The 19723-nt window shown below is 35.6% G+C and overlaps 2 protein-coding genes, 1 long non-coding RNA gene and 1 pseudogene across 6 annotated transcripts; 1 reads left to right on the plus strand and 3 right to left on the minus strand.

Annotated features, from left to right (window-relative positions):
• On the minus strand, positions 1-1551 carry LOC142538008 (uncharacterized; annotated as a pseudogene).
• Positions 1552-2977: 1426 nt separating this feature from the next.
• Positions 2978-9158, plus strand: LOC142534682 (condensin-2 complex subunit H2-like). The gene is made up of 11 exons (XM_075641519.1): positions 2978-3288; positions 3376-3475; positions 4300-4406; positions 4492-4634; positions 4714-5134; positions 5237-5412; positions 5478-5651; positions 5734-5826; positions 8199-8300; positions 8375-8533; positions 8674-9158. The coding sequence occupies exons 1-11, from the start codon at positions 3099-3101 to the stop codon at positions 8962-8964; spliced, it is 1956 nt and encodes a 651-aa protein (XP_075497634.1). The 5' UTR covers positions 2978-3098; the 3' UTR covers positions 8965-9158.
• A 228-nt stretch (positions 9159-9386) lies between these two features.
• On the minus strand, positions 9387-19497 carry LOC142537831 (primase homolog protein-like). The gene is made up of 17 exons (XM_075643316.1): positions 19162-19497; positions 18926-19050; positions 18421-18476; positions 18291-18342; positions 18086-18196; positions 17033-17113; positions 16509-16589; positions 16263-16328; positions 16065-16181; positions 15910-15957; positions 15723-15808; positions 15543-15603; positions 15403-15478; positions 10551-10699; positions 10338-10472; positions 10189-10256; positions 9387-10096 (listed from the first exon to the last, which is right to left on the minus strand). The coding sequence occupies exons 1-17, from the start codon at positions 19334-19336 to the stop codon at positions 10048-10050; spliced, it is 1536 nt and encodes a 511-aa protein (XP_075499431.1). The 5' UTR covers positions 19337-19497; the 3' UTR covers positions 9387-10047.
• On the minus strand, positions 10815-14529 carry LOC142534698 (uncharacterized). 4 transcript variants are annotated; one of them, XR_012817134.1, is made up of 4 exons: positions 14232-14529; positions 11987-12123; positions 11786-11894; positions 10815-10954 (listed from the first exon to the last, which is right to left on the minus strand). It is a non-coding gene; the product is annotated as an uncharacterized LOC142534698 (long non-coding RNA). The 4 variants fall into 4 exon arrangements; XR_012817140.1 differs by lacking the exon at positions 11786-11894 and having other exon boundaries at positions 12004-12123; positions 14232-14528; XR_012817146.1 differs by lacking the exon at positions 10815-10954 and having other exon boundaries at positions 10961-11894; positions 12004-12123; positions 14232-14528.
• Positions 19498-19723: the final 226 nt, after the last annotated feature.

A 19723-nucleotide genomic window follows, 5' to 3' on the forward strand; every position in this document is an offset into this window, starting at 1 on the left:
CCTAATTCACAAAACAATTATTCGGTCAAACATCAATAGTACATAACTAGCAACGAAAATCAAGTTTGCAATCCAAATACAATAACATAAAACACTTGTCCTAGTTGTGGTACATCGACATTGCAAAGTTATCTCTCCACATATCCCATACATTGGAGGAATTGAAATCCTCAATAAAGTAAGTCTCATTCTGTGGAGTTGGGCTTAATGTATCCTCTTCAATCTCGTCTACAAGATTATCCGGCATTTGAGATCGGATGAAATTGTGTAACAAAATGCAAGCCATTATGATTCTGTTTTGAGTTTTTAGTGGGTAGAAAGAAGGACTTCGCAGAATAGCCCATCTTTTCTTAAGCAGCCCAAAAGCTCTTTCAATCACGTTCCTAGCTTTGCTGTGTCTCCAAATGAAGAGTTTTTTTATAATTCTGTAGAGCATTTGTGCGATTTCCCCAAGCATCCCTATGGTATGGTACTCTTCTATATGGAGTCAAGAAGCCCTGGACGTTTGCATATCCATGGTCGCACAAATAGTAACAACCTACCATCGAAGTAATATATTTTGTTAATAAAAATTAAATTAAATAAGTAATGCAATAGCAATCCAATAAAAAAGAACTGTGAAATAAGATAACTACATTAAACACTATTTTAACCTCTTTCAACTTTAAGGCCGTCATCACGTGATAATGCGTCACGAAGAACTCGAGCATCGGCTGCCGATCCTTCCCACCCACAAAGCGCATAAATGAAGTTCATATCTCGGTTGCACACTCCCAAAACATTCACTGCAATGGTTCCTTTTCTGGTTCTGTACTTTCCCTTCTCTAAAAGAGGCACATTGACATTTATATATGTACCATCCAACGCACCAACACAACCCTGCAAAATAAGTTACAAAAGTACGAGTAATATGTATCAAGATGTATACTAAAAGGTATTGTAAGTACAAAATTATAAATGAAATTTGTAGTAATTAGTATTGAGCAAATGTTCATATTACCTTGAACCATTTCCACGTCTCGTCGGTGCAGGTTTCATCGACAGGGTAAGGTTTCACCAGCAGTATAGGATGGAGCTTCAGTAATGACCCCAAGACTTCATGGAAATGTTTGCTGATTGTTTGACCACTTCTTACATAATCATGTCCGATCACACGGTTTTTTTTATGATGCGCCAAAATGGACAAAAACATAGCCACCTTTTCTTCAGTCCTAACATATCTAGAATGATCAAGCCCGCCGACATGAGTTAACAAGTAACATAGTTGTGCAAATGAATTTCTGTTCATCCTCAAATTCACCACACATTGAACATCTCCGGTTTCAATAATTCTTCTCAAATGGTTTATTTGTGCATTCAGTCTTCCCGTCATGCTGTACGAAGCTGACGTTCTACGTGCTTCTCGACGTCGTTCAGCGAGTAATCTCGAGCGATGCCGTGTTAAAAGACATACCATAAAAATTGTACGGATCATCAATTGGTGTAGCAGCAGGAAAATTCTAATGTTATGACGTCTACGGTCCATTTTGCACTCTTACTTAGCAAAAATAAAAAAAGTTAGATTAAGCCAAAACATGATTAACAAGTCTCCGAAAAAATAGTTAATAAAATTATAACTCTTTTATATCATTTTCATCAGTACCATTACAAAAAAATGCTAGAAGTTACGAAACACAATATTTCTTACACAACATCACAAAAATAAAAGCCAATGAATGTCTACTACACTGTAAGACGAGGTCCATGTTTTTGATAGTTTTTTTTTTTAAAAATTATTATCAGCAAAATATAAAAACACACCCAACAAACGAAAACATAAAAATATTCAGTTTCTACAATGCATTTCTAGAAGAAAACGAAAACAGAAAACAATAGATTGTTCTTAAATCGACGGCCAAAGGCGTTACGCAACAGCTGCAACATCAACAATCACACATAGCTACGAAGCTAGAATTTATCCAGATTTACCTTCGAATGAGCTTGAAATTACTTCATATCTATGTTAGAAATGGGGATTTGGTTGTCCACTTTCGATTTCGAACTTCTTCAACAGTGGTCAAGGGCACCAGTCTTCGTAAGAAATTTGGAGAATGACGTGAAGAAGACCCACTTGCAAGTTGGGTATGTACAATCAGGGGTATTTTGGTCATTAAAATTTTTTGGGGTAGCCGGATTGTTTTAATCGGTGTTCAGTGCATGGACTTATTCTCCAACAAAAACAGTAAACTTGTCAATGAAATAGTCAATGTGAAATCTAAAAATGAAAGCAAACAAAATATTAATAATCAATCCAATCTTAATATTACCTACCAAACTGGCCCTTGGTGTACAAGTCTTCAAGGATATCCGTTTACAATAGTATCAGCTGCATTTGATCTTGAATTTTTAAAAAACATTAAAATTGCGTTGAAACTGAAAGACCTAGTAATGATTTTTGGCATACGTGAGAATAGGAACAACAATATCAACATGTTATATACCACCTATAAAAAATTGATCTTCATGAATGGAAATAGGTCACGAGCTCGTGTTATGAATATATACATATAATTTTGATATGTTATTTATCTACAGTTTCGTTTATATCGTAACTCACTTAAAACTTAAAAGATTGAAAAGACGGTTTACTCGATACTTAATCGATGGTTGAAATATTTTTGACTAATTAATTTATTTATTTTCATGAATCTATTTAAAACTTAAAAGACTGAAAAAGTCGTTTTATGTACATCTTAACCTACTAGTATATATCTATACAATCTATATTATATTATTAAGTGTAAGACCTTTAGAGTAAATTATTTTGGTATCATGATTTATTTTAATAAATATATATTAATAAAGTATTAAAAATTTAATACAAGTCACACGTAAATGGCCTGACCCATTACGAAGACCACGGTGGAGATTTCCTGGACCAAAAATACTTATTGGGCTTCTCTGTTAGGCCCCTACTACTTTCTTCCAATCTAGGCGGGAAAAGCCACGAAAATTTTAATCTCAGTCGCTGTCCCTCTGACTCCCTCACACACATACACGCACGCACCATCTTCAACACTACGCGAAGGAATCTGGATTCATGGAAGTAATTAACAAAAATGAATAGCGAATTTGACAATCCTGAATCTTCATCTGCGAAGTTTCTCCAAACATTACAGCCTCTTCGAGATCTCGAATCTAATTGGAGCGTGGATTTAGCCAAGAGTTTGGAAGATTATCTGCTGAAAATTTGCTCTGGTGAGATTTCGGGCAACGAGGATTCCCTAAGCTCTGTAAATTTTGCTGAAGGTAAGTCTCTGTACTTCATTTCACTTAGAATTTAACTTTTTCCCCTATTTCGGAGCTTATTTTGATGTTTTTGCGTGGAATTTGTAGCTGCTTTGGTGCTTCAGGGATCGGCGCAGGTTTACGGTAGGAAGGTGGAGTATCTGTATTCCCTGGTTCTGCATGCTTTGGAGTTTATTTCCCAGAAAAGGTTAACTCTAAATTTCTAGGTTTCTTAAATTTATGCTCTACTCTTACAGCTTATTCAAGTTTGCTTTTTGTTGGCTTTTGTCTTTTAAATGCGAAAGCTGAGGATTTATATTACTGAGAAAATCTGGCTTGTGTTTCTGAACTTGTCATGGATAAGTATCACTTTTGTTTTGTATGGGGACTGATGGTTTGCAAGCCTGTGAACCGGCTAGAAAATTTATCATTTAGCATCAATACATGGATAGATTTGTGAATTCAACACCTGCAATAGTATGAATTTGTTTTGCTTAAGTGCTTTTATTTTGTGCGAAGCCGATGTAATGGCTAAGCACAAAGAACTTGTTCATTGACACATTTTAATTATTTACTTGAGAAAAAACAACACTATTTCTAAGCCATCGGATTGGTTCTTGGAGTCATAATATACTCGTGCAATCTAACTTTCAATAATATATGAATGTAAAGTTGTGATTTTATATGATTTTATTGTTCATATACTGATAGCCAAATACACAGGCGCACAACTGCTGGAATCATTTGTTCATTTTGTCTTTCCCAAACAAGACATGTGATGTTGATGCATGACAGCATCAGGGATGATTTTTTTTTTTGTTGACATTTAAATGCTAACAAGATCACGAGTTCAAAACTTGTGATGCCTGTGGGCCGTGGCTACTGCTTTCTTTTACACCTAACTCAAATTGTTCTGTAGAATATTCAATCAGATGTGTTAATAGTGGTTGTGCACCAATTCTACTATGTTGCCTTTTTTCAAATGACAAAAATAAACACAGTATGATGCCGCTGATGTGCATTTTCTTACAGTCAAGAAGATCAATCTGCGAGCACATCCACTCAAAAGGAAGAAACTGCTTCCCATCCTGCAAAAGATGAAGAAGATTATCCATTTTGGGGTTTAGATGATATCCCCGGTTGGTAGTTTCACTATCTTTTAGGCTGCTTAATTTATGGGCAATTTAAAATTTTGATTGTGTCAATTGATATATTTTTTTTCAGCTGAAACAAAGATTTTGTTAGATAGTTCAGTCTCTAGAGATTTGTCACCTAGTCTTTTTGTGAGGCCACCTGCAAATTTAGTAGTGCTCGAAGGTGACTGCTTAGATGGTGTAGGTGATGATGGGGAGCTAGAAGCATATCTGGTACATTAATATCAGTTTTATGTCATGTTATTTCGACTGTACATATCACTTTCTTAAAGTGATGTGTTTATTCTTGCAGTTAGCAACGAATGATCTTTACCGGGATTTCATTCTCCTGGATTACTGTGATGCTGTTACTGTCGATAATTTTCTCAATTGTAAGAGTGGCAAAGGGCTCAATAATTTTTATGGAGGCAGCTATCTAACTTCTAAGGGTCGCAAGAGCTTTCAGTCGCCATCGAGAAGATCTGTAGGAACTGGCCAAAAGCTGTCAGTGGGGAAGAAACAGGATTTTAATCAATCACTCTGTGCTGACCACGGGTTTCAATCAAATGACGATCAAAAGGGCTCAACTGCCTATCATTTTCCTTGCGATGATGGAATTAGAGACGGCTATTCTGAATCTGAGGATTTGTTTGACTCAGACAATGATGTCGATCCATGGAAACATTTGGATCCTCATGAACCAGGGAATTTGATAGTTAAACCTTATAGAAAAGGTTTTCTTAACTTCTTTTTCTGTGATTTTGATTTACAAGAAGTGTTTTGCATGTACCATGTAGGCATGTGATACTTTTCGATCTCTTCGTGCTCCAATGCAGTGAAAATGAACAGAAGGCTAAGGGTCGGTTCTAGGAAACATCTTTCGGTGGCTACAGAATTCCCTCTTGCGAAACTTCACGGCCCTATTGGTCCAGAACTAGCTGAAATATGGGAGGCAAAATTTAATGCCTCAGAGACGCACGGTGAATCACAACCTTCATCATTGTATGAAAAGGTTGGTGTTTTGTATTTATGCTTGTGTGCTAAGTTTTTTCCTCAATGCCAAATTTATATATGCAGCTGCGCCAGTCACTTGTTATCGGGGACAAGAAAAAGGACAATTCCTCCTATGATCCTGAAGATCTCAATGAAGACATTGGATATGATAGTGGGGATCCAGATTCTGGGCCACCAGATATTGGCATGTCAGATAGTGTCTTCAACAATAAAGATTTCCCATCACAGCAGGAAAAGGTTAGGCCGTACATTTAGACCCCCTCAATGCATGTAAATGCTGGAAATGTTCAAACTTAGTTTGAAGTCTGAACATGTGCAGCATGATTTTGGTGGTCACCACTTTGGCATGGAAAATGAATATGATGGTGCTGATGCTCATACAAGCCTTGAAGACCTTTGTCGGACTCACTTGGTAAGACAGATTCTTTAGCTTTTTCCAATGAATGGCGCATTAAGTTAATATATTTTTATTATTAACTCATCTTGAAATTGAATATTTTCATGCCATCTCACAAAATAGAGAGATTATATAACTGAGTTATCAGATGATAAAGCAATTCTTAAAGCTAATTTCTGTCTCCTAACCTTTCTTTGATTTCATAATCTAGATCCGTTTTCTTGTTTTGTTGGAAGAGGGACTGAGAGAGGACCAGCCATATATATAAGTGTTGCATTACCACGATACATCCATCAATCAACCTTCTATTCAAATCAATAAACTTCATTAATACCTCCACATAAATACGTCCAAAATAATCTTTCATTATCATAAATTTGTAAGTTATTGTGGTCATATACTGTTTTGTGTATACCTCTTTCCATATATTAACATTTACAATTTTTGCCATTTAACTTTCATGAAGAATCATACTTTGATAATGGTCTCAATAATGTCTTGTGAAGACTTTTCTGCTAATTTAATGAAAGTTACGCATACAAGATCGAAACATAATAAGAAATTTAAAGTATATTTCATAAATACATTAGAGAGCTTGAAGTGCCAATGACATAAGTTTTCAATTAACCAAGACCCATCTTTAGAACATGTTAAAACAATCTTGGTTGTAAATCTTCAGTTAAAGGGTCAATTATCAAGAGCATAGTATTGACATGCTCAACAAAAACTCTTTGTTTCTCAAGTATCTCATTCTTAGTTTTCCAAAGATACCAACACTTTCTGTGATACAATCTCATTCTTAGTTTTCCGAAGATACCTAACACTTTCTGTTATACACTTATCCCACATCTTAAAAATTAAAAATTTAAAATGAGTTTATAATGGGCTACAATGAATTCCTATAGCAACTTGGGTTAATCATTTTCGTAAAACGATGACGAATATGAAGTAGTTGTTATAGAAGCCCATTGTGCAGTCACGCAGTTGTGGTCCCGGGCTCGGAACGTGACATAATGATATCAGATTCGGTTACCGGCATGGAACACCGGGAAATAAGTGATATGCAGGTCAAAGTGCTACGTGCATGAGAGTCACCTCTTGAACCTGCTGGGCAAAGTGTTATATGACTGGAACCTGCGGGGCAAAGTGTTATATGACTGGAGCCACCTATTAAACCTGTAGGAGCCACCTCTAGATTCTCGGTGCTGGTGGATCGAGTGGTCAGGCCGCGACGAGGACGTCGCGTTCTGAAGGAGGGGTGATTGTGATACCCTTGTCCAACATCTTAAATATTTAAATTTTAAAATGAGTTTATAATGAGCTACAACGGACTTCTATAGCAACTTGGGTTAATCATTTTCGTAAAACGATGACGAATACGAAGTAGTTGTTATAGGGGTCCATTGTGCAGTCACGCAGCTGCGGTCCCGGGCTCAGGGCGTGACACTTTCTTTGCGGCTTTCCAATGACTAGATCTTGTATTACTTTGACTATGACCTAATCTTCCAGAATACAAAACTATATCCGCCATTGTGCTGGTTTGCAAGTAAATTAGATAGCGCTGACATATAAGCTTATGGAATTGATTCCATTTCTTTAGGTTCTGCATAATTTTTTGGGGATTACATGAACCTGAATATATTATCCTTTTGTATGGAATAGGAGATTAGTTCAAATTGAAGTTCTCCAGAATTTTCTCAATTTAGTTTTTTTGATACACAAGTCCTCATAATTATTTACAAAATATTTATATTGCATTTAATGTTTGTTCCATACCTTTCATTTCAAAATTTATCAAGAGAATTCTCAGTCTCGAGCAATATGCTTAAATTATTTGCAGGAACTCATTTATCAACATATTGAACTGGAAAATAGACTTACTCCCACAATTCAGCAGTGTTCTCATTAAAGCCAAAAAGATGTTATCATATCATTAAATTTAATACACCGTTGGGGGAAGCTTGTCCAGGACTATATGTAAATTGACATTATGTATACACACCATTTGACTACTACTTTCAGTGGAAAAATCTTCATTTACTGCATGTTAACTTCCTTAGAAGGATTTTCATTAATCAAAAGCCGTTTTTTCATCTATTTGGTGTGGCTAAATTTGAGCTACTGATGTCATAAACCAAGGCAGGAGAAAGATCTCTTTACAATCAAAGCTTTGTAGTGTTCAATGAAGAATTAATACTTTGATGTGACAATTGATGAATCCAAAGTGGTGACCACATATATTTCTCTGGAAGAAAGTTTTTTATTCCAAAGCTGAGATAAGTTCGTGTGAAATGATTTTAACAAGAAAGTGCTACACACTATCTACTGCTACTGCCTGTTGGAACTTTGGCGATCTTATACATGCTTGTCGAAACCTGTACTTGTAGGATTCTCTTCTAGCTAGTCTTTCTGAAAGTGAGAAGCAAACTGAACTGGCTAGCAGGGTTTCTACATGGAAACAAAGAATTGAAAAGAACTTGGAAGAGCAAGTGAGTATATCATGGTTTACAATGGCTTTAGGTTTCACATCATTTAGTGACTTAACAGCCATCATCTGTGTCAGGATGCACGGCCACCATTTGATATTCACAAGTACGGTGAAAGAATTCTAGATAAGCTCTTCGTGGAACAAAATCATTCGAGTACCTCGTCTTTTGGAGATATAGTCGGGGGTCAAGAGAAGCATGATGTCGCTAGAATGTTTTCTGCCCTTCTGCAATTGGTAATCCATCCTACCAATATTGATTTTACACTTGTGTCTTTTTTCAAGTTACCCTTCTATTGATTGCCAAAATGTGGGGATAGTTCTGTGGACCTTGGCATGGACCGGTTGTATACTCATTTTCATTTGTAATGGTTCAGGTGAACAATGGAGATGTTGATCTGGTGAAATACAACACAAAAGGTTCGTCCACCTGTTACTCAGATGTGAATAGTTTCCATGTTAGGCGGCTTAGGAATGAGAGGAAAAGTGGAGTGAAGCTTCAGTCATCCAAAAGGAGAGCTAAAACTCCTTTAACAAAACGACGTGCCAAAATCATAAGCGAAGAGGAAAAGGAGAATCAGGTGGGAAAATCAGGTGGTGTGAAGTGCACTCCTGAAGGCAAGAAGAGGCGACAATCCGGCATCATGGGTATACATTTTGCTGGGTGACATGCGGTCTATCAGCAAGCAATTCTATCTATTTTCAAGAACTAATTCGAGGTAGATTAGAATTCACTTGTAATTTATAATTTTTCACATTAACGGCCCCGACTGATGACGAAATTAATTTTTTTTTATCACCTGTACTTGTTAGTAATTAAATCTTGCGACATTGTATAAGCAGAACAGTGACATTCTGTGCACGAATTTCTCAAATTAATCTTGCTTCTAAAGAAAGATTATCAATCATATAATCCACTTTTTGATCTAAATAATAGTTGAAAACACGAGATGTCGTATTATAGTTGAAATAAAGATATTTCGAATACACATAGCTGATGTATGGCTAAAGTTACGCACCAAATTGAAGAGCTTATTCTTCAGTCAACTGTCAAAATCAAGGATAGAAAGCTAAAATCTTGAACAAAATAAAAGCAAGCCTTCTGTTAAATATCATAAATCCATTAATAATATTTTGCATACAAAAAGAATAAGTTAAATTCAACGCGCGACGGCTAACAATCTTTTCTTCACTAATCTCTTCAACGTGTTACTTATAAAGAATCCGGGTCCCTCGGTTGTGCACAGATGATCCTGTACATCTCCTGGTATCAAATAAATACTACATATGCGATAAAACCATAATAAAGGGAGGAAAAAAAATTCCGTAGCGAGTATCAAGTTAAAGGCCAATAAAAAACAATTGACCTCCCAAATAGAAGATTAAATTTTATATTCAACTTTTTTTTTAAGAAACAAGAACTTACTTCGATAAATACCTTATTTCCAGTTACACACCTGTAATCAACCATTGCAGGTGAATCTTAAATTAGCATTGGATATAAAAAAATATAGTCAAAATAGAGATTTTTTAAAAATCATTTTCTGATAAAACCGGAAGCAGGGAAGATATTCTTGAATGGAAAAGGTTCCAATTGGTGAGTTTTGACCAAGCGAACATGATATAAATGATGAATCCAGAAAAAAAGTCAAGCAAATACTTAATTCAATACGACGATAAATTTCCAATTGCTTGACTTGTCGAAAACACTAACCGATAGGAAGGTTACCATGCTACAAATAATTTCTTAATCATCTTTTTTGGGATGCTGCATCAATATTCATGTATTCGCTGGTAATCCTATCCAGATTTTATAGAAATCGTTAGCTAACTGAGATTCTCTTCTGAACCCAACCCAAATCCCTGATTCACAAATACTCACATGCTCATACCTGTTATAAAACAAGAAGGCGTCCCCTATCGTTCCTATGACTTTATTACGGACTTTCCGCACACAAACCTGTACATATATAGATCAATCAGTAAAACATTTTGGATCCTATTGTCTTTAGATTGATAGTATGATGGAAAAAGCTAAAACCTGGACTGTATCGAGAGGACCGGCCTCTGGATCCCTGTTACGGTGAATAAGAATCCCATTATCCCATTTATTTATGAAGTGTGCACTTCCACTGATGTCGTACATATTTGGAGGACCCCTAATCCAATTATGCAACTAAGAAAAATAGGCATGATGGTTATTTTTATAAGATAATCTCGGAGCGGAGAAAATATGAAGGCTACAACTGCAAACCTGTCTTGAATGTGCTACAAACCAAACAAGGCATGCATGATGCTGGGCAAATCGTTTGACCTTCGTCAGCATCTTACTAACATATTCTGTTTCAGTTCTGTCGTGTAAAATTGGCAGAGAAATAAAACAGTATCGTAAAAGGTTGGAGGTTAAAATCAATTAGCATGGAAGACAAACCGTACAACCATGATTAAAAGCGGTTAGAATGTGAAAGCTAATTTGGATGAAGACCTCATTTGAAGAGAGGAAGTTGGAAAAGAATGACAGACTCGCCGGTAAGGAGGACGATGATGATCAAGCTCATTATACGATCGATCACAAGCCCATTAACACCATGATGTAGAACTGCTACTCTTGCAAGATCAAGAACCCAATTTATGCTTGGCAGGCAATCATTCTCACACCTGTTTCATAATGTTTTCAGCTCACTAAGATATAAGGAACCCTCATACAGTACAAAACTACCTCACGCTTTCATAAGAAAAATGTATGTGTATAAGTTCATATCAGCCGTTATACATGTCAAAAGTAAAAGGGGAACCAAACAATTCGAAATGAGAACATATGATGAATATAAGCCTCCTGAAAAACGAAGCTTCATTTCACAAGACAACTTATATAAACTTAGACGAGCCTATCTCATTACAATTTTTTGTATCCGCCAGGACATGATTAAATGATTTAACATACAAAATGACAAAATACTAGTTCAAACTTAATGACAATGTCAATCCACAGATCTAACATGTGTCCCAGTTATTTAACCAAGAAAGAACCACTAAGCAGTTAAAATTCAATATTGACAATAACTATATTCCATAAGAATGAATATAAATAAGCCATTGTCATTCAATACATATATATCCACAAGTGTACTATGCGAACTTATGCATCCCTGGGCAGATGTAGTATGTTGCAACCACAATTCTTAACAACGCACAAATAAATCTGAAGTCTGAGCTGAAGAGTAAGTCAATGATATATTTAACTCTCAAAAGGAAATACACTGTATAATACGGTAATGACAAGACTTAGCTCACGCTAACCACCAAACACAAACTGTTCTGAACAATATGCATACTCCTGTCAACTAATTTCCCTCCCCTTCTATTCTTTTTCTCGTGCTGACCATCTCTCTCCCACTCTCTCCTATTTCTAGATCCTTCTACTGAGTAATACACAATCTTGGTCTAGCCCACTGAAATCCTAAGATCCCGGGCCTGCGACAGAGTCACCTTATTAAAGAAAATGATTCGGTGAGCCATTTCTTCCCTTGCTGCAACTCCTCGACACTCATCCTTTCAAGAGATTGTCCATGCCATATTCAATATTTGTCATGAAAAACTGAATGGAACAGTTAATTACCATCTTTGCATAATGGCAAAATTAATTGAAAATATCAAACTTCTAAACATTAAAAAAAAAGAAAAACATACATGTGGACAAATCGAACCATTGTATTGCCCAGGCATACAATCATTGCCATCAATTCCAATCTCAAGCAACTTCTGCCTCAACGTTGATAGCTGTTTTGAATCTGCTATATCGAGAGTCTCCAAATCGACGCTAGAAACTAGAACCATTGCAACATAAATACAATAAAATTAAGCAAGTGTTTTTGCAATTAGTATAGGTAAAAATCTGTTGTATTGATTAAAGCCATGTGATGTGAAAGACAGTCAAAACATGATCATGGCCAATATATCCAATGCCATCAATAATCACGCATCCATAAGCTATCAACTCAGTGAATGAATTATTCAGGCATATCTAGAACACTGTAACCATCCAGGTCCACCAGATAAATAACATCAAAGGAATTATGTACTTTCCTGGGAACACATAGCAAGCATCTAGATATGAATTATCCAACTACGTAACCAACAGTGCTAAATCTTGATGTAAATATACTTAGAGTCTCCACTATTTTCACATTAGAAATGCAGATGAAAAAAAAGACGGGATAACACCCCAATCCAAAATCACAAAACTAAATAAATAAATAAAGAAATATCAAGAAATCATATGATTTCATGTTCCTCGAGAGCTATCATTTTGACATGATCGAGGATCATCGTTGAGTTACAATAGCTCGGTTATTGAAACATTGAACACCAATGAATTAAATCGAGTTTGGTTTTCAAACTAAGCGGAAGACAATCAAAATAATCCTTCGTAGAAACTAATTAAACATTTTGTAAAGCATTTTAAAATATATGCAAGTTAAATAAATAAAAATATTTTGGTTGAAACATTTTATCAAACACTTGGAATGTAATATTTTGGTATTTGAATAGCACATAAAACGAATCTTTAAAAACAGTGGAAATGATAAGTAAATGCAATAAATAAATAGATACGAATCCATTTATGGATGTTCGGAGATTAACAACTCATACGTCACCCCTTTCTTTCTCTTGGGAAAGATTCACTAGAAGACTTTGATTTATACAACAATTTGTACAAATCCATTTCAACTTAGTATTTATCTCTTGCCTAATTGAAACTCCTAGCACACTCTCGATTATAGACCGCAACCTCACAATCCGCATAATATTTAACGTCTCTTATGCCAAGACTACAAACACAATCTTTAATATCTTTGTGTGAAGACTCACTCAACTAAACTTTGAAGTTCAACTCTCTTTATATGTGTGAGTGATTGTGTGTGAAGAATTTATCCTTTACAGTGTACATCTCAAATGTATCCTGACACAAAGGCTTGTTATCTCAATTAGCATATTTCTTCATGTTAACTGCCTATACTTTGAATCCCCTTCAAAAGCTCTTGTTTGGTCAAGATGTTGTATTTATAGGTTTCAACAATGATATATATATGTTAGACACAAGAATATGACCGTTTGGAAAGTTTCTGTACTGTTTCTGAATTTGCAATGGTCAAATTCGTCTTGCTGGACATTTTCCCGAACTTAAACTGGTCTTTCAGCGGTTGGTCAACAGTTGGTCAGCGATTGCTAACGGTTGAACTGGTCAGCGGTTGAAACTGAACTGGTCAGCAGCTCAATCTGGTGCCTGATTTCAGCATGAGCAGAATCAGTAGTTTCATCGTCATTTATCAGCATCTGAAACTTCGATTCAGACTTTGACTTTTGAAGATGATTCGTAGATCATCGTCTTTTCTTTTCAACGCATACTGAATCGTTTCATTCCAATTACCGAGCTGAGAGATATGACCAAAATACCGCAACTGCTCATACCCAACTGATTGCTGTTTTCGTGCAATCAGTTTGGTCATTCAGCGGACGATTTAACCTAAAAAACATCTGATTTTGCCCAACTGACGTGAAATACGACTTGTTCCAAATTGAGTTTTCTGATCGGTTATGTTGGCGGATTGTTAGTTGAGTCATCCAGCTGAGATATAGCATCAAAACATCAAAGCTCGTCAGAAATTCAGTTTGACTAAACTCAGTTTTAATTTCTGCTTATGTTAATAACACTTGACTAAATATATTAGAAACACAGTAACAAATTTTGTTATCGTCAAAATTAGGATTGCGAACATGAGATATTCCAACATATTGAAAAAATGGGAGGAAGGTACAGAATAGGTAAAAAAAACTATCAAGAAACCAATAAATGGAAAAACAACTATCAAAAAAAGAAAACAGTAAAAGAAATCAGGAAATCAAAGGTAGGGATAGGAAAAAGAAACATTACTCGGTCTGGGAATGGGCAGCGCGGCATGAGGCGTATAACTATAGCCAGAGGCTCTGTGATAAATAGGAGAAATGGGTTTGGGTGAAAAAGCAGAAAACAGAAGTTCCCTATGGATTCGAAAAAAGTGTGCCTGCGAGGAAGAGAAACGGGAAGACGGGGGATGATTGACGGTGCACTTGAGCAGGCACAGGTGTTGCATTCCCCCCAGCGGAAGAGTCCTGGAGAAGGAAGAAGAAGAATACAGTTGTATTCCCTCGTTGGAGAATCCGTGCAGTACTGCTACTGTATGGCTTATATATAATTCAAAATTAATTATTATTACTCTCTTCCCATGCATTCTGTTAGGCTGACATGTTTTGTTAAAAAAATTATTGACAAGAGAAATTTTACGATTACATTTTTCTGTATATTCAGACTTGGTATTTTCACTAATATTTAAAAAATTATTGAAAATATAAATTTTACGATTAAATTTCTCTATATTTAGATATCTGCGTTATACTTATATTAAACAAATTATTTTAAAACTTTATTTATCACTATTTAATGAATATTTTAATGAGATACAAGAATTGTTATAATCAGTTCATTTATTTAATAATGGAGAAAATAATACATAAATTTTGGATTATATATTTGGGACGGATGAAAAAGAAAATATAACATCTATATTTAAGACTAGAAAATATTTATTACAGTAATTGCAAGTGCAACTGTCTGAATAAAAATTTATGGTTATCTTGCTTGCCATTTTATTTATTACGATTGGGGATGGGATTTTTGTTCTCTCGAATTCAAAGCTCTACATCTTCACTTCCAATGGAGTGAGGATTATATCAATGCGTACCTATTTTGCTTGCCATTTGATAGACTTCGATCCCAGTTTTACATGTCTCGTGGATTATATTGTTTTTTAAAAAAACATTTCTACAAACATATTTATAATTTAAATTTTTTTTATAGAAACATGCCATGCACTTTTGGGTAAAAATATGCACAAAGCGTTTTGTATTTAGATCGAACAAGAAAATGATTAAACGAGTGGCGTTAGGCTATTTTGGAATCTAAAATATATATCATTAAAAAAAATGTCTCATTCAATTCGTATCAGGATGGAAAAACATTTGCCAATCAATATACAAAATTTGACATTATCTCCAAGTTGATCAACTGAAATCATGTGATTCATATGGTTTAGCTCCGTTAATGGCATCTCTAAGTGCAGCTGCGCCCAAATTCTTGAGAACCTATGCATTAAGAATGGAATGATCAAATCAAGATTAAAGGTGTATGGAAAAATACTCATCCTACCTCATTTGCATCTTTGAAAGAGCTCAACTCATCCTTTTCCGGCCAATTTACTTGCCAACACCTGGAAACATAAGAACAGTTTGCATCAGAGGAGATGTTGTCTGGTAGAACTTTCTTTTGTCTTTTTTTACTGAATACAGATGCAATGGAATAGGGATGAAGCAATTCGAGCATTGTAACCTCTCTCTTCCAAGGCGGCGAGAAAGCTCCTCAGCTAAAGCTTGGCCTGGTATATCACCATCAGTTGCCAGGATTATTCGAGACGCCTAAAAGGGTTTATAAAAATATATAAGATTGGTGGACCACACGATAGCAAATTATAGAAGATCTACAAGGCATCATAAGTTTAGATTCACATATATCGAACCTTGTCCAGATAGTCTTTGCAGTTCCATAGATACTGAAAGCTCACGTCCTGATAAGGATACATAATATATTGAAAGTTTGTGCTCAACTTCTACATCAACCATTGATTAATTAGAGAGTATAAATAATCAAATCATGGAGAACCGCCAACTGAACCTTGTCCACTGATGGTAGTTCCTTGATTGAAACAGTTTGTGGTGCTCCTCCAGGAACACTTGCACAATTGTAATAACCAGCTTCTTCTATTGACAGCTTATCTATTTCACCTTCAACCTGGATTCAAAAAAAGATGATGAGGAAGGGAACAGGCAGAGATGAGTCCGTTAAATCACAGAAAAATGTTCGAGTGAATACAATGATAATCTCATCTGCTTCTGTAATGTCATCCAGTCCATATAACATTTTTTCAGTACCTCTGTCCTGAAATTTGAAGGCAATAATTTACAAAAATCAGGTCGGTTACAGGAGGGATATTTTGTTGGTCTGTTCAGAAACTAGGATTCACCAAAATTTCACCGAGAGGACTAAATAATCATTCTCGTTAATGCTTTAAAAGTAACATGCTGAAGAGGACTTCCAAAGTAGATGTTTGCAAAGTACCTGCCAAAACTTTTTCTCTATTGTACGGTACTTGCAGCCAACAAGTAGCCCATTTTGTCTATAAGTAAAGGCAATGATTTTCTGCATTGAGAAATTACAAACTAAACCTGAGCACGAATGCACCAAATAAAAGAACTCCCAAATTCCACATACAGATGACTGGTTCCCAAAAAGACAAAGATCAAGAATCTAAAGAAACTTTTCTTCCCAATGCCAACTGCCACTGGGCTTCCTTGCTCTAGATGAAAAAAACAACGTACTTATAAAATTAATCTTGTCTACTACTTCATGGAAGATAGTTCTCATTATCACTAAGAGCTTCTCTGTCTTCTACAAATCAATTTCAAAATTTTCTATATCTTAAATTGTGAAAAAGAAATTGACATCATCCGAATCTGAATGTAACACATACACTAATCATACTTTCCATAAAATTATGAACCCAAAAACTGTTCAATTTGAACAGGAATAGTGAATTGTAGCATATAATTTGAGATAGAGGTATATAATGTGAGTATCTGTACCTTTTGACCAGAAACTTGCATCACTTTATTTCTCTGCAAGGTTTCCTTGGATATCATTCTTCCAGCAAAGTAATCTACCAGCTGAAACATAAGATAACTGAATTAAACTTCTAAGTGAAAACTCAACGATAGCTCGTTGAAGAACCAGGAACTTAACCTCATCATTCACATCATTTATGAGGCTTCTAAGACATTTTCCACCATGTCTCCAAAAGAAACAAGATCAAGAAATGGAAACTGCATAGGAAGTGGCAGCAGAGTGACACAGCTGCACTATAACAGAATACTAAGAATCACTAGGATTCATTGATTTGCTCCTCAAATTCCAATCAGATTTTCAGTGCTAATTATCAGTCTTAAACTTTTCAAGTTTGATACTTGTGTGTTGCCAACTTGGGAAAATCATCTCCTGTGATTTTTAGTTTGACTCAAGTGTTGTTACAGATTTTTGCTTTAAATTCTTTATTATCTTCTGTAGCCAAGAAGTTCGATAAAAAAAAAATCCAAAATGTTGCAATTTCAATTTTTGCTGTAGAAAAGAATACTCCATGATACATATTTTTCCAAAACACAAGCAGTCGTAATGCCTAATGCTCGGTGGCATGACAGGACATAGAGTTTAAGTTGCTGGTGTAGGAGGTCAAACTTAAAATGATGACCACTCCTTCAGAAAAAACCTGTAGTGGTGCCGTGAGGAGAAATATGAATACAATTAAAAGCTAATCTTGTTATCTAATTTTGAGAATGGAACCAATATAGCGACGGTCTAAGAGAATTGTACCAGAATATGTCACAAGTCAATCGAGTTGATGCAATTACAAACTTATTCAATATAAGAAGCTAATGGCCACATATTCTCTTAAACTATCATTTGCATGATATACCCTTGCAATATGTCTATAGTCACAAGGCTGAAGAAAAAAATAACAAATTAAATGTGCATTCTTCAAAAACCTTGGACAACTGAATCATGTCAATGGTGCAGTTAATTGAATAAAATTGAAAGTCCATCAAAACATGTAAAAGTTCTGGTCAGATCCATAAATTTTTTACCTCTTCACCCAACACCTCTAGCCTTAGACTTTCCCTTGTCGATGGGGAATTGGAATTGATTTGTCCATGAAGATTGCCACCCGGAAAAGGCTTTCTACTGTTTGTAACTACCTGCAATCAAAATCAGCATCTCCCAAAATAAATATGGTTTCAAGACATTAGAGAAAGGAGAAAAAGTTGTAAACAAAACCACATGTCATGCCACCTGGCCTGCCCATCCACATCGTGTATCAAAACATCTCCACATTGCATAACTCCTAATATGTTATATAAATGTATATACTTAATCAAACTCAAGAAGTATGTAACCTCGAAAAATTTAGAAGGCAATGTACCAATTTTGGCCAACATGAAATGACAGACTTCTTTGCATAGATTGTCCACCGTTGCACTGAACCACAAGAAGGTAGATGCATTGAGTGCCAATTTTAGACCTCAGGGCATCTATAAAGCATACTAAATTTACCATTATAACGGTGGATAAAGTAAGAGAGGAGAACAAGATTACACGACAAATGCCAATATATTCAATGAGATAATTATCAAGAATATCAATGTCCCTACCAGCATCTTGAGAAGAAAATTTGGGTCTTGGCTAAGAAATTGACACAGCCAACAACAACAAGTAAGATCAAGAGAAAAAAACTTCAGTAAAACTACCATGGCTCCCCGTAGTGTTAATTTAATATAATCTTTAGGCATTATCTTATTAAGACGCGAATTCCCATGCAAAAAACATCGTCATCTCGCTGCATTTTCCTGAGTAAGTATTTAGTTCCAAGCAAGTTCATAGAACAAAATTAACCATAACAGCTGGTACCGGACCAGAGCACTACGTACCTTGGGACAAACAAGAAGATCATAGAGACCAGGTGTACAAGAATCAATTTTTACTCCACGGGAGTCCATTTTCTGCCTCAGTTTGGTGAAGACAGCCCCCTCTTCCTCTGCCTCATCCATGTCAGCTATAATTTCAAAGGGCAAAAGACAGCAAAAAAACCAATGATTTTTTGCATTTGACATATACATGCCAAATAAAACAGTTTCTCATCTAGAGTCGATACGAAAAAATTAACCTGTTGTCTTTGAAGTCCGAACATGAGACAAACACGGGAACCCATTATTGTGACCCGAATTTATGGAGACGGGCTTTGTAGAAAAGGCCGATATACTAAAAGATGGTAGATTTGACGAAGTTTTGGTCGGTTGACAAGGAGGTGGCGGTGGCAGTGAAGTGAGAAGAAAAGGCATTTCAACTGTTCCGTGAGGCCATTCTCTTCTCTGATATTTTCCTCCGGATTGGATTTGAGAATCCAAATGTTCCTGGTGGTCGATAAAGCATGATGTCTATGTTTTCTTGTCATCTAGTGTTCCAGAAGCGGGTGATTGTGGCAAGAATGATGGGACACGAATATTTCTATAACTATTGATTACATTACGTACTCGTGAAAAAGTAAAAATTTATGGTAAAAAGTAAAAATTTCAAACTCTCAAAATTTATCGAACTACACATTTTATAATATTTTTCTCTCTACTCAATTGTGATTTTCTTCACAAATGAGATATCTATTTATAGGAAATCTTTACAAATAATCCAAAAATAAAATACATCATTACCTACATCATCACACACTAATT

The sequence above is a fragment of the Primulina tabacum genome, chromosome 2, assembly GCF_025594145.1.
Source record: "Primulina tabacum isolate GXHZ01 chromosome 2, ASM2559414v2, whole genome shotgun sequence".
Classification (NCBI taxonomy): Eukaryota; Viridiplantae; Streptophyta; class Magnoliopsida; order Lamiales; family Gesneriaceae; genus Primulina; species Primulina tabacum.

Bases quoted from the DNA above. Each gene is read 5' to 3' on its own strand.
- LOC142534682 (XM_075641519.1), top strand. From the start codon at position 3,099: ATGAATAGCGAATTTGACAATCCTGAATCTTCATCTGCGAAGTTTCTC. The intron at 4,635-4,713 runs GTACATTAATAT...TTATTCTTGCAG, and splicing joins GGGAGCTAGAAGCATATCTG to TTAGCAACGAATGATCTTTA. The intron at 8,534-8,673 runs GTAATCCATCCT...GTAATGGTTCAG, and splicing joins TTTCTGCCCTTCTGCAATTG to GTGAACAATGGAGATGTTGA.
- LOC142537831 (XM_075643316.1), bottom strand. From the start codon at position 19,336: ATGCCTTTTCTTCTCACTTCACTGCCACCGCCACCTCCTTGTCAACCG. The intron at 18,197-18,290 runs GTGGCATGACAT...TTTTGATTGCAG, and splicing joins GATGTGGATGGGCAGGCCAG to GTAGTTACAAACAGTAGAAA. The intron at 16,590-17,032 runs GTACAGATACTC...TTCTCAATGCAG, and splicing joins TGCAAGTTTCTGGTCAAAAG to AAAATCATTGCCTTTACTTA.